The sequence below is a fragment of the Brachycentrus maculatus genome, unplaced genomic scaffold, assembly GCF_059751285.1.
Source record: "Brachycentrus maculatus isolate JH-2025_06_01 unplaced genomic scaffold, ASM5975128v1 h1tg000074l, whole genome shotgun sequence".
Taxonomy (NCBI): Eukaryota; Metazoa; Arthropoda; class Insecta; order Trichoptera; family Brachycentridae; genus Brachycentrus; species Brachycentrus maculatus.
This window is the reverse complement of record NW_028280828.1, coordinates 717,586-732,776: the sequence shown is the minus strand read 5'-3', so window position 1 is coordinate 732,776 and position 15,191 is coordinate 717,586. Positions and strand designations below refer to the sequence as shown.

Below are 15,191 nucleotides of genomic sequence, written 5' to 3'. Positions count from 1 at the left end.
GCATTTTTATTCAAAACAGTCGATAGGTTTTTTTTGTGTAATGTACATCAGATATAAAAGACGTCCCCGTTGAGAATTTTAGTCACAAGGCAAGTTGGTGAAGAACTCTGCCGACTCTACTACTCACTACGAAGGGTGTTCATATCGTCTTCTTACACTTCCTCAGGTACGTTACTTAAATGTTACTTAAAAAAATACAATTGTTTCTTTACTTTAATATCTGGTAATGTGCAAAGCATCAATGGTTCATTTACAAAAATGCTCAATGGTGATACATATATTTAATATTAAAATAAATATAAAATCTTTTTGACTACCAATATATTATTTTGTTTGAGAAAGAAATATTAGCAGTAGGTAATTTGAAAAAAAAATAACAAGTTATGATTTTTGAAGTAATTTTTTTAGGCACAGTAGTTTATTTTATCGCTCACTCCTTTCAACAACGTCATATATCAAAAATCATCAATTTTCAGTTGTTTTTGGAATGCTCAGAAAATGTACTATATCCCAACAAAAGCGGCATGTTATAACTTAATATTTACCCGCTTAGGGCAGAAAGTGTTGTTTTTGCACTTTGAAGAAAAGGTATTGTTTAATTTTTTTTTTAAATTTTAAATATTTTTTAAATGGAAAAAAAACTTCAGGTTTTACCTAAAAAGATCTGTTGCATAGTAAAAAGTTCAATAAGTGGCTCGATATTTATTTTTAATACATTGTATTATATTTTTAAACTTGAAAAACGTTCTCCTGAAAATCAAGTTTTTTTATTTGTGACGTTCTTGAAAGGAATGAGCGATATGTATATATTTGCCTCTGTAGTGTATATTACTACAGTAAACTAAAACAAATGTACCGTAAAAATCATAAAGTTTTCATGATTATATTAAATGTTTCCATATATCAGACCGTGAAGCACAAAGATTACGGTAATTGTAATCACGGAGTGTTATAACGAAAATATTATTATTAAAATTACATGGTTTCAAAACCTGGAGTACAAAATAATTTGCCTATAGTAATAAATTAAGTCTACTGTTATCACTTTGCATTAGTTTAAAATTACGTTTTACGTGGCAGTAAATGCGTTTAGTATTCAGTGCAAGGTATTGGGTATTGGACGGTAAAGGACGTATTGAAAGGTGATTTGTAGTGATAAGGGACGCGATAATATTGTCGCAAAAATAAGGGCTTCTACACCGGGAATGTTCAGGTATTCCACTACTAATTATTGTGTTCTCAATATTATTAATATCTAAGGCATTTACTTTGTAGTTAGTTATTTTTATTTATTTATTTATTTGCAGAAATGTTAGTAATATTAGTATGTAACCACTAATCGAGATTTTTATGTCTACCGGTTTTGAGACATACCCGTCTCTTCTCCAGGACAATCACTACCACAGCATGCAAACAATACTACCCTTATATTTTGTATATTAAAAGCATTAAAACCTTGTGGTATTGTAACACAACACTCTCCTTATCTTCCATTATTTACTTCATCTTTGTTTTGATAATCTAGAAAAATTAGAAATAAGTAAAGCAATCAATAAAGTCTTACCCATAATAAATAACCAGCTTAAAGTTAACTCTCGTCCGCCTCCGTAGTATAATGGTCAGCACGCTCGGCTACCGTTCTGGAGGTCCCGGGTTCGATTCCCAAGGGGGGTAAAATAAATACAAGTGTTTTTTTTCACTGTAATATTTATTCAATATTACCCTGGACTGGTACCTGAAGCGGAGGGCTGAACACCTTTCCTACATGTGTAAACGATCAAGATAACACTGCGTTTATATGATGTAGTGCCCTATGCACCATTGGGTGCGGATAAGGGTTTTATTATAAAGTTAACTTTGAGTCCACTTTTGAAAATATTCCCATTGTGACTCTTTGAAAAATTTTATTTTACAAATGTTAAATCGTAACAATTTTATTCTAATTACCTGATAATGGATAATTTTCCGAAACCGGTGGTCACAAATAAGTGTTTATAAAAGTGGTACAACACAAAGTAAACAATGGATGATAATGAGAGTATTTGAATAATACCCTTTACTACCATAGCACTATTTACACACTTAAAACTACACAGAATGTTTGAACAACACCCAAAAACACACGTGATTTTGGTCGACTAATTATTGTACCTTTTCTCAATATTATTAATATTTAAGGCATTTACTTTGTGGTTAGTCATTTGTGGTAAGTATTTGACTCAAACTTTTTTTTTTCAAATATTCAAAAATGTTATATGGTAATATTAGTATATAACCAGTCACCGACATTTTTATGTCTACCGGTTTCGAGACGAGGAGACGGGTAAGTCTCGAAACCAGTAGACATAAAAATCTCGGTGAGTGGTTATATACTAATATAACTTATATTTGTGTTAACATAAATTTAATCCAAAAATGTTTTTAATACAAGTGTTCAAACAGTGAATGGAATTAGGAACCACCAGAATTTTTCTATTCAAATTTTTTCACCGAAAATTCCATTTTTTATAGTACCTACTAATGATTATTTATAAAAAAAGATTTTGAAAAATACAAGAAAAATATTATATGTATTGTAAAGATTTTGATTCAGAAAGATAGACACACAATGTCCAGACTTTCGTCTATTCTTCTTCGTTGTATGTGTCAGTGTCGGGTTGTGGTCCCGTGGTTAGTGTCGCGGACTCTTGTGTCAGAGTTTCTCGGTTTGAACCCGCTCTACCACAATTTGATACCTACTTCTAATTATGAGCCGCTTAGGCTCACAGAAAAAGTATGAAATTCAAGTATTTTTTTTATTTTTTTATTTGAATTTATAACTTATATTTTTTCAAATTCTCAACACGGTGATGGGTACGTTAATCTACTTGCCCGTAAAATGAAAATCGACTCAAGTATACAGCCTTCTCTTATGTAAACAATAAAATCTTCACGTGATTACAACATAGCTGCAATAAAATTTAAATAATACGAATAGACGTTTTTATAACCAACACTTCTTTACTCGTTCAGAGATAACATATGCAAGTCTTATTAATTAATTACCTCCTATATTCAAGTGCTTGTAAAAACTCATTGCATCAAAAAAACATGTGTGTGCGTTGAAAAACCATGGTTGTGGAATACTGCAATGTTATTTTATTTATTTATTTATAAGATAACTATTTGCGTTTATATTATATACATTAATGTTTCAACTTTGATAATAAATGCACACATTACAAATGCAATCAGAATATTCTATCCATCAGAACAAAAATTTAAAATAATATAAAAAAAGATGCACTGAAAGCAAAACGAGTTCACTTAATATTTTGGCGTTTTCGACAAAAGTATTTAAAAAAATATTCACAGGCTGTACAAAATAAATCCGTTTATGTACTATTTATGCACTTTTTTAATTTAAATCTTTTTGCACTTCAAGTAACTGTACGCTTAGCCGATTTTTCAGCCATTCCACACATTTTACTGTAAACAGACCTAAATAAAAAAATTAGAAAACATCTTCAGCATCTTCTATCGTGTATACGTAACTCAATTTCCTAGATATTTTTCTTATAAAAGGTGTTATTCATGCTTGATACCCTTAAAATATTTACCCTTTTAATTATGATAAATGAAGTGGGGTGCAAAATATTTTTGATCAGAGTTGATAGTAGAGGTGGGTAGTAAGGTTAAAAAGAGTAAGGTCGAGTATGCACTGATTTTCTGCCTTTATGAAATGCACACCCCTGGATATATGACACTGAAAACATTTTGAATAGTAAAATAGTTTATTTTAACCCCTGTAGGATCTTTTAATTATTTAATTAAGGAAAAGCTAACAAGTATTTTACAAGTATTTTTCAATTAAGAAAAAGCTAACAAGTATTTTGCAAATCAAGTCATTAAATTTGAAAAAGAAATACAAAATATCGAGATATTTTTTAAAAAATTCTTTTTTTAACCTGAATTTGAAATGTTTAAATATGAATACTTTCTAAATATGACATTTAAGCAAATACTTTCAATGTTTTTAACTTAAACATCCAACGTCGAATTTAAAAAAAATATATATATATTTGATGTCTTTACTAAATAAAGAGATTAAAAAATATGTATATATATCAGAAAATATCATATTAATTTTTACTCCTTACATTTAATCCATAGCTAAAATACAACAATAATTCTTTTTAATTTTTCAGGTTTATCAATAATATAAAACGAAAATGTTTTGGATCACACGTGTGTTTATACTATCTGCTTTATTAAATATTGCAATCGGTAAGTATTTGTTTAATATTTTTCTATTGTTTTTATTTTTATTTCTATATCATCATTTTTTTGTCTTTCACTATATATAATATTAAAAATTAGTAAAAAAAAAATCATTTTTTCACTCTTAATTTATTTGACCAGTCCCAGGGTTTCGTCACCACTGTCGTCTGATGATGTCGGTAACGACGAAAAACATTCACTGGTTAAATAAAATGAATGTGCGAAAAACCATATACTTAGTTGTTATTTTATGTAAAATATATCAAATATATTCCCTACGATAAAAAGAACATTGTAGGGAAAAGTTGGACTATTATTTTTTTATAAATTATATCACTCGTAAGTATAAACAATAAACAATGAGTTTAAGACCCTCTCCAAGTACAAGAGCTTAGTCTTTCTTGTAAAGAACAGCGTAACTTATTTTAACATTGCCATAAGTAAAAATGCCCATCAAATTAATTATTAAATTATATTTAAAATCCTATAACTATATTAGATAAATAAAAAATATCAATAAATTATCAATATCCGTTAAAAAAAAGTGTTTTTTCCAATCCTATCTGGAAAATTATAAACTACGTTTAATTTTTTTTATTTATATTATAAATATTCTGAGTATTAATAAATGCTCTGTAAAGATTAACAATTTTCTTATGCTCTTAATGATTCTTATGTACTTAATGGGTCCTTTCAATCTTACGGCCTAAACTTATTAAAATTACCTTTTCAGGATGTGTTTTCGACGAAGTAGCGACAGAATCCAAAGAAATACGAAGACTAAAAAAATTGAAATTCTAAAGCAATCGCTTGGTGTGAAATTCAATGAACTCAGTTTTACTGATGTAAGCCTCTATTTTTTAAACCTTTAATTTACTCAATGTACAATTACAAATCCAGATACACAATAAATACATTGAACGCCAGCCATACATTGAAAGTCAGCCAATGACTTTTCCGGACCCCCGAAAATTCCCAGATTAAAAATGTATCTTCACAGATGTGAAAATGTAATGTAATGAATATAAAATTTTAAAAAAAGAATTCGGAGCATACGCCTACAACACCACATTTCGAAGGCATCAATTTTTCTCCTTTCTGCTGGTTTTATGGTCCATGTTTCAGCAGCATAGAGAAAAATGGAGTAGGCCAAGCTCATGACAAACTCCTTTTTGGTGTTGTTACTCACACCTCGGTCTTACCAGATTTTATTTAGCTTGGACATGGCACTTTGACGTTTAACGTTAACGAAAATTTGAACTTTAACGTAAACGAAATGCAGAATTCTCATACTTCAAACTCACACAAGTTCACATACTGCAAATTTTCACATACAATTTTATTAATACATAATAGTTTCATGACATTTTTACAATACATTAAACGAAAGGTAATTGAACATGTTTAATTACACTACTATTATTAAAAAGATGTTATTTTTTGTTGTTGTTAAAATTGATTTATATCTTGTTTTTCATCTTATGTTTTTCAGATAAGTTCTATTGCCGGACCTTTCAATGTGACTAATTATTCTGACGAAAATGGTAAGTATCATCAATTCAATATTATATATTATTCGAATACTCACACCCAATTATTGATAAAATTGTATTTCTTAAATTTATGTTTAAGCATTGTATTTCTTAAATTTATGTGTAAATTATTTAACCTAATACCATAAATATTAATTTTTAATGGATTAGTGTTTAATTTTTAATGGATCAACAGTAGAAGTATTATATTTATCTCAGTATCAAATTATTATTATTTAAAAATCTCAAATAAGAATGACATATGACATATGAATAATCTCTCTCAAATAGATAATTCGCAATTTATAAATTGTTATCGAATCTAGTCAAACTCTATGGCCAACAAAGTCTCTCACATAAATCGATTTTTTTGAGATAATAATATCTTTGTTTCTACGAAGGGATAATTAATAATTAATAACGCTTGATCGTAATCAGGGCTGTGGAGTCGGAGTCGGATTTGGAGTAAAAAAAACGAGCGACTCCCAACTAGTTTTTCGTTAAAATTTTAAATACATTTTTTAAAAATTATTTTGATGTGCACGAATTTAAAACTTGCTGATCACGCTTATATCAATGAATCACTGAGATCTATTTAATGCACAAAGTCTACGAAAATATTTTTGTCTCCTTCTATCTCAGGTCGAAAGAAGATGAGTATTTTTTGCGCGCGTTTTGCGCACATTTTTTGCCAGTAATTGTTATGCATTGGTCACGTCCACGTGTTGATATCATTGCGTTATATTTCAACAACGTCATATATCAAAAAACTTGATTTTTCAGGAGATCGTTTTTTAAGTTTTAAAATAAAATAAAATGTATTGAAAAATAAATATCAAGCCGCTTATTGATCTTTTTGCTGTGCAATAAATCTTTTAAGGTAAAACCTAAATGTTTTATTTTCCATTTGAAAAATATTAAACAATACCTTTTCTTCAAAGAGTAAAAACAACACTTTCTGCCCTGCAGCGGGGAGAAATAGTACATTTTCCAGGCATTCCGAAAACATGCACAACAAACAATTGACGATTTCTGATATATGACGTTGTTGAAAAAAGTGAGCGATATGTATAAACAAAATTCTCTCAATTTCTGTAATTTTTGTAATAGTAGGAATCAGAGGTACTTTTCCTTTGTTATAATAAATAATGGCCATATGCAAAGGTAGGAAACAACCTGATAAAGTTGAGCTTTTTTGAGTTGGAGTCGTGGAGTCAGAGTCGTGTTGTTGGTAAGTATAGGAATTGGAGTTGGAATCGTGTTTTTTTCCGACTTCACAGCCCAGGTCGTAATACCCCGGGATTTTCAATTACTACAGCTAGACGTGGTAAACAATTTTAATGAAAATTCATTATTTTTCCTTCTTCAACAACATGAACATCTTATAAGGATAATTAAGACAAGATTACCATAATTATTTTATCTCTCTTCTGTAGCAAAGTAAAAATAACATGGCATTTGAAAGGGAAATTGTGTTTTCATAAGTCCGTTTGAAAGATAATACATCAATATTTTTTACTTCGAAACACCACGATTAAATTATACTAATTGATCTTGTTTTTAATTCGTAGAACTCTATAATTTATATTTTGAAATCTTAAATCAAATACTAATGTGTCTATTGTTTCGCCTCGTTAGGGCATTATCTTTTAATATTTTAAAATATAAGATAAATACTTATATTTGTTTCAAAATATTCAGTGTTCATTTTTATATTTAATGCTTTAATACTCTTTATTGATTATTCAAAAAATCCTACAACAGAATGAAACAATTATTTAATATCAATGTGTTTTGTGGGCACGGTTTCAACTTTTTTTATGTATTTAATTAAAATATAAATTATTTATTACTTACACAGTCACTTTAGTGTTATCAATAAAAAAATATCATTGCAGAGTCAAGTTACACCCTCTAACGTCGACCTCAAAAAACCGATCCCTTCTTTGTTAGCAAGGGATAGGCCGAAATGAAAGCTTTCAAAAGTCGATTGTAGAGGGACGAAAATACTTTGTATTTAATAATACAGCTCTCGACCACATTTCATTTAAAAATTTATTTTTTTTAACATTCAACCAATAAAACCTAAATTCAATTGATAAAATCTCAATCTGTATGATTTTCTAATGTATGACTTATTTTATCTTGGGTTTAATTTTATTTTCAGTTAATGCAGCCGTTGATTGGGATCATAAAGGTAACATTTTAAAATTAAATATTTAAATTAAGTTTTTAACAATAATTTCATTTCTGAAATTTAAATTTACTTTCGAAAAATAATAAGGAAAGTGAATATAAATATAAATAAATATATATGTTTATATATATATATATATATATATATATATATATATATATATATATATATATATATATATATATATATATATATATATATATATATATATATATATAAATTTTGATTGATCTGTATTAGTTTTTAATAGATCATACTATTCCATCCGTCAACAAAATACCGATAGATGTATGTATACACAAACTGAACGTTTTATAACATGAGTAACATATGTTCAAACGAGGTTACATCGTGAATGATATCTTCTTTATTTTAATACTCAAAATTTTTTTCGTCCTTTTTGACATTATTTTTCAGAATTCGTTTTTAAGACGCGTCACATTTTTTGAAGTAAATTTAAACTGTTATTATTTTCATCCGACCAAAAAATCATTTTGAAATATGAAGCGTTTTTAAAATGACGATTTATCTTGCTGACTTTAATCATAATTTTTTTCAAATTTAAAAAAAAAAAATTACACTTTGAGTGTGTACAAACATTCGTACACAAATTTGGATTTTGTCCACTTATGAGTTATTTTTATTGGATGATTCAACAAAGATGAAGAAGTACGTGAAATCAGGGTCTTTAGAGGGCTTGGTGAATGTTACACGTGTTTGAAGTGATCAACTAAACCAACCTTTGGCAGGTTCAAAGCCCAATCATAACCCAGACATAAATATTCTACTGTTTATTTAAATTGTTATTACAATAAGTTGTTGTTATTGTTCTTATCAACAGGTAAAAATATAAACCTCTTTATGACGTTTATATGAAATATAAGCAGTGTTTTTAAACAAGTGTTTTATGTATACATTTAAATCATTACATTATTCACAAAGTTATTTGAAAGTTCAAATTTTATATAATGTAAGATTATTTTACATTTTTCATTTATTTTAGGTCAAGATAAATGGTACATTAATTATCCTGATTGTGGAGGAATTAGGCAATCTCCGATAAATATAAAAAAACACAAAGCTGTTTCCCAAGATTTTCCCCCTATTACATTCAACAATTATGGAAATAATCATCCGTCGATGTCTTTTGTGAATAACGGACATTCCGGTCAGTATTTTTTTTTATCATATACATAATTACAAATAACGAATTAAAATACTGTGCCCTGACTTAGTCATCAAGTGCTAAGGGACACGTGGAAAAAATACAAAGTTTGAAAATTGTTTCATAATCAAATACGACATGAATAATGAAATAAATAATATTATATACGTGTAACAATAAATATTTATCGCTCACTCCTTTCAAGGACGTCATAAATCAAAAAACTTGCACAACTGAAAATTGACGATTTTTTATTTATGAAATTCTCGAAAGGAGTGAGCGATATACACACAGTGTTAGCCAAATTTATTAGGTACGCCCTACAGAATTGTCTTTAAATTTGAATTATTGCAATATTTTCGGGTTGTATCGTATTTTGATGGATTTCACCTACTACTTATTACCTGCTATCCCAACCCTAGACAGTTAGGGGCGTGGATTATTCAAAACCTCTCTTTTTACTAATTTCAAGGGTCAGTTTTATATGTGGAACATTGCTCTCCACTTATTTTAATCAGTAAAAAGTGCAATTTTTCGTACTTTTCATTTAAACCTTCACTATTTTATATTAAAATGCCAAAGAAACGTGATTTGAGTGAAACTGAGCGGTCTCAAATAATTTTATTGAATTCAGAAGGGTTGACCCGGGTAAAAATAGTTAAAATAATTCAATGCTCCCAGTGTGCGGTCCAAATAATTATAAAATATTTTTTTAAATCTGTTTCTTATGAAAACTGCCCAATATCCAAAATAATCTCAAAACTGTATTTCAAATTTTATTTTATAATAAGAAATAATATTTTCAGAAACCTCAACAAAACAAGCTGCAATAATTCAGCAATAATAGTGATTATTTTCAGTCCCAGTAAAATAAAACGTGTTTATTTTCCTCTGCGTACAACGATTACAAAAAGTATTCTTGTAAATTAATATGAATTTTTATTGAACTAATTGACTGTTGATTTTTTTACTCTAGTGGTAGTCTATGGTCCATAGGGTGGACCTCTCTCAGTGCAACCTACCATGAACGGTGGTCCTATGTCTGGAACTTACAAACTTCACTCAGTGCATTGGCACTGGGGTGACAAGTTTATACATGGCTCGGAACACACAATCAACTCCTGTCGCTACTCAATGGAAATGCACATGGTCCATTATAAAAATACTTACACGTAAGTTTTTATTTTTTAAATATATTTAACTACTACTACTACTACTACCATCACGCCGTTTCCCCGCAGGGGTAGGCAGAGAGGATGGAACGCCACACTCTTCTGTCCTGACATACACTCCTAGCCTCCTTCACATCCATACATCTAGTCATACATGCCCTCCGATTACGCAGACTTTTGACACCGCCAGATTTTAGGTTCTGATTGATCTGATCGTGCCAAGTCTTTTTCGGTCGTCCACGTTCTGTTTTCCCTCTCACATTCGCCACATATATTTTCTTAGTCATTCTCTCGCTATCCATTCGCTCCACATGTCCATAAATATATTTAAAATAAGTGGTATATACGGGATGAGGCATGGTCACATTGGTCACCCCCTTATTTAAAAAAAATCATAACAGAAAAAGTGTTATAAGTATGGATTTAATTATTTTTTTCTGTATTCAGGGGCACATTAAAAGTTTGATTTTATTGAATTTTAAAAGCGGCATCTTGTAGGTGGCCTCCGCTGTCGTTAATATGGTTAAAAAGTCAAATTTTGTAATTTTCGTCCACTTTTTCCAGCATATCTATGCCTGTGCCGGTAATATCTTCAATATTATCAATACATTTTACTAGTTTCAAATACTTAATTTATTTTTTATAAGTAAAAATTATTTTATGTATTAATTTTAAATCAAACACAGATTTTTTGAGTCTACTAAGTTGTATTTTATTAACAAAAAACAAAAAAAAAATTATATTGTGACAATTGTTTAGCCTTGTTAGGGCATTATCAAACTAATTTTTTATGTGTTTTTTGTTAATAAAATACAACTTAGTAGACTCAAAAAATCTGTGTTTGATTTAAAATTAATACATAAATTAAAATGGAGTTCTACAAATTAAACGCCAAGTCAATAAATAAAAGTAAAAATTATGCTGCTTGTCATTCCTAAATAAAACGATTCATTATGAATATGGATTTTTTTTTAATTATGATCAATAACTTGAGGAAATAAAGTTTATTTGGCGATATTTATAAGGGAATATTTTTTTATTATTTTCAGAGATATTAATGCAGCTCTTGCATCGTCAGATCCAGAAGCTCTTGCAGTGATTGGAGTATTATTCAAGGCAAGTTATAAAACATAAATTTATCCACTACATTTTGAGTTGTACAAATAATAATTCACTTATCTGGGTTTCTTGACTTATTTTTAACAGTTATTTTTACATTTTTTAAACAAAATATATACCATGTTTCCAGGCGTTTCCCAGTATTTAAAATAAACCGATTAAGATCCTGCATACATCCAAACAAAAGGGTCTCTTCTTAACAAAAGCTTTCCCAATCCATCCATAGATGGATATAGTTAACTCTGATATACAGTTTCATGAGATTTTTCAAAGTGTTTTTTTCAATAAATGAGGAATCAGTAACCAGAATGAGATTATTGATATATGTAGGAGCCCAAAAATTTTAGTAGTATGGTTGTCAATCATGGGTGGAATGGCGAATGTTGCACTGTGTAGTGATCACTTAGCCAGCCTATGACAAGTCATAAGCCTTGTAAATACCCAGACTTCCAAATTCTTCTCCATCTATGTCGAATTAATAAGATTCTCTTATTTTTTTCACCATACTTCCAATTGGTTTTCGCTAATAGGCTTTTATTTGTTTTAAATAGTATACTTATATATTTTTCACGTTTCAGAAATCATTGTTTAAAAAATCCTCGGATTCCGTTATCGGGATGCTCAATACTCTGGATAAGGCGGCTGGAGGTCAATTAATAGATCCAGCATTCTTCCCTCTGGATCTCGCTAAATCCTCTTCAACCTACTACACCTACACGGGTTCACTTACTATTCCGCAATGTAATCAAATTGTCAGATGGATTGTCCTGACAGATCCGGTTCCTGTTCCGAGTAACTTTGTAAGTGCTTTGTATAAATATTACGAATTGAAACTCTATCTCTCTTTCATGTTAACCTGTGACGCGAATAGTCCCCCATCGGTAGATTTTGCCTGGTAGTCCACCAGTGGTGTAATCCTAAATTTTAAAAAAGTATCGGAGCGCATTGCCCCCCGTGGTGAAGTGGGAGGGAAGTGGGGGGTAGGGGTACCTTTTAATCGTCTGTTCTACTTCAACATTATTCAACTAAAATTATTTCTAATATTCGATAATGGCCGTATCCATTTTTTCCCATCGATCCACACGATCTATTGTTTTACAAAGATTAAAATTTAAAAATTATGTCACTCTTAACCCTTTCGTTATGGTGCTTAAAATTTCCGCCTACACCAGTAATGTGTATTTTGTACACCATATGAAAATGTGGTTTAAAAACGGAGAAAATGTGAATATTCCTAAATGTTGGTTTTATTGACCATAGTTGAATTTGAAATGAAACAGTTTTGTAATGTTAGCTCTGGTAAGTATCTAAAAAGGGGAAGAAATAAATCGCAAGTACCCGCAATAGCTGGCGGAGCGACACAACCGCCTCGTAAAACGATCTGCGCACCACTAATGCAGTCAACACATTACGACATGCGCGCATAGGTATACAAAGCACGCCACGCGCGCACTCACAGAATCGTTTGTGGCTTGGTGATTTTATCCCCGATTTTTACACAAATTATTTATTTCCGTCGCTGCACATGAATAACTATATATTATATTACTTTTATGTAATACATGATTATATAACGGAGGAATACGAAAATTCTGAGCCCGTATCTATTATATTTTATATTGATATTACCATTTTAAAAGTCGAGCTGTAGTAAATACATATCACCGGGAGAAGAAGGTTAGAAACGACGCGACGCAACGAGACCTTTTTATGACCAGGCAGTATGAAAGTCTTCGAAATACTAATTCTTTAAACGTATAGTACGTGTTTTATAAAAACTTGTATTGATAATAGGATATCATGCAGAAAAAAAAACGAGAAAAAGTCGGTATTTTGAAAAGACAATTTTGTTCACACTCTTGGTAGGCAGTAAGACATAAAAACATAAAAGCAGCATATAAACTCCAACTTTTTATCAATGGTAGAAATCTTTCAAAAGAATCATTGAATTAGGTGGTACCTAGTTCAAATTCTTCCGTAACAGATTGGATGGCAACATGTGCAATGTGCAATGACAAATGTGTAAACTTTTGCCCGTTATCGGTAACAATTACTTACGTTTGTTATTATTTCGATTTGTTTGAAAAGACTTAAGTAGACATTTTTTTGAAACGTAAAATTTGTTCCTGACCAGAGCCCAACTACACCCCTGAGTACACCCAACTAAGACAAGTATCCCATGATTTAATTTTTTGATTCGGCAGTCACTTTAGTCATCTTTCCATTTTTATTTGGAACATGTTGAGTGTGTCAAAAAAAAAACAAAAAAAAGCTTCTTCATCTGGCCAATAATGACTCTTGTTAAATTCTAATTGTAACAGAATAGAACTTTCAAGAATTTAAGTAGTGTGGTTGTAATTCATGGGTAGAATTGGTGAACGTTGCACGTGTGTAAAGTGATCACTTAAACACCAGCCTATGACGGTCGTCAGCCTCGTAAATACTCAGACTTCCATATTCTTCTTCATCTATGTTGGGATGTCAAAAAATTAATATTTTAATGAAATATTAAAAGTGCTTAATTTATTATTCTACTTTCAGATTGACACCTTCAAGAAATTCACATACAACGGACAACCGATAGTTAACAACTTTAGAAGAACACAACCTTTGAATGAACGTATAGTATCAAGAAAAAAAATTGTCTGATTAGCAATCAAACCCAGTAGGTGAAATTTCTCAAATACATTGAGAAATTAAATGAATACGATTTTTAAGAAAAATGGTTTTAAATTTAAATTTAACTTTTTGTCTCTGGTCAATTTATGCAGGAATAGGGTTGTCATTTGCACCGATACTTTGGGAAATGTCAAGTACAGAATTATGTTTGTACATATTTGTTTTATCAATTACATTCAATATTTAAAAAAAATATATAAATCACATTTTTTTATTATTTTATTGTAAAAAATAATCACGGCACAAACTATTTTTTAATAAAAAATTTATAAAGGATTAACCCTTTTTTATTATTATTGTCTATTGTGATATCCCTCTGCGTGTAAAAAGAAATCAACTAGATGTTGGGCAATTCCGCTAGAAATTTGATTAATTTATAACAACTACGTGAATAATGTAGCTCACGACCTGTCTTGGTGGTAGGAGCTTCGCCTTTTCGGAGTCCAGTAGTGGTCCTCCAAGGATGTGACTTCGGTTGCGAGCGAGTGCGTCACAATTATAGAGAACGTGCATAGGTGTTTCGTTATCCTCCATACAAAATCTGTAGACTGGGAAATCATGCAGTCCAATTTTTGTGCTTCCTCAGTCTAAATTGTCCTATCAATATCCTGGTTAGGATCCTCATTTGTTTCTTGCTAAGCTTTAAAGCTTATGTTGTGAGTTTCCACGAGTATCCGGTGATCCTTATAGTATCCTTTACGTGTTTCATCCCTGTAGGATCACTCCTCAAAATTTATAATATTTAATTGAGCTTGTAATTTTAGGTGTATTTTTTATTGCTGTTTTAGGCCGTTTTCTTCTTATTACGAATCACATCAGAACGATTTTTTCAATCTTAAATTAATTCAGAAAAGAATGTCTCTTCAGAAAATTGATCGAAATCGGTAATCTGCTCACTGCCAGTAATTACAATATGTTGAAACGTTGTACCTCATTTAAGTGTAACGTTCGTTTATTTGTTTTTTTTTTCAATTTCATAGTTTAAAAAATATTTATCAACTCAATGAGCGAGACTATTAGAGCCGCAGCAGATTTGATGTCATCCCCTATGTATACTTAGTGAAATA

The 15,191-nt window shown here is 30.1% G+C and overlaps 1 protein-coding gene across 2 annotated transcripts; it reads left to right on the top strand.

Annotated features, from left to right (window-relative positions):
• The first annotated feature begins 84 nt into the window (after positions 1-84).
• Positions 85-14,404, top strand: LOC148311121 (carbonic anhydrase 2-like). 2 transcript variants are annotated; one of them, XM_088257199.1, is made up of 7 exons: positions 85-166; positions 4,188-4,266; positions 4,994-5,105; positions 5,753-5,804; positions 7,960-7,989; positions 8,993-9,157; positions 10,131-10,288. In XM_088257199.1, the coding sequence occupies exons 3-7, from the start codon at positions 4,995-4,997 to the stop codon at positions 10,148-10,150; spliced, it is 378 nt and encodes a 125-aa protein (XP_088113325.1). In that variant the 5' UTR covers positions 85-166; positions 4,188-4,266; position 4,994; the 3' UTR covers positions 10,151-10,288. The 2 variants fall into 2 exon arrangements, with proteins under 2 accessions (XP_088113325.1, XP_088113323.1); XM_088257197.1 differs by lacking the exons at positions 85-166; positions 4,188-4,266; positions 4,994-5,105; positions 5,753-5,804; positions 7,960-7,989 and adding exons at positions 11,376-11,442; positions 12,024-12,245; positions 13,987-14,404 and having other exon boundaries at positions 9,017-9,157; positions 10,131-10,326.
• Positions 14,405-15,191: the final 787 nt, after the last annotated feature.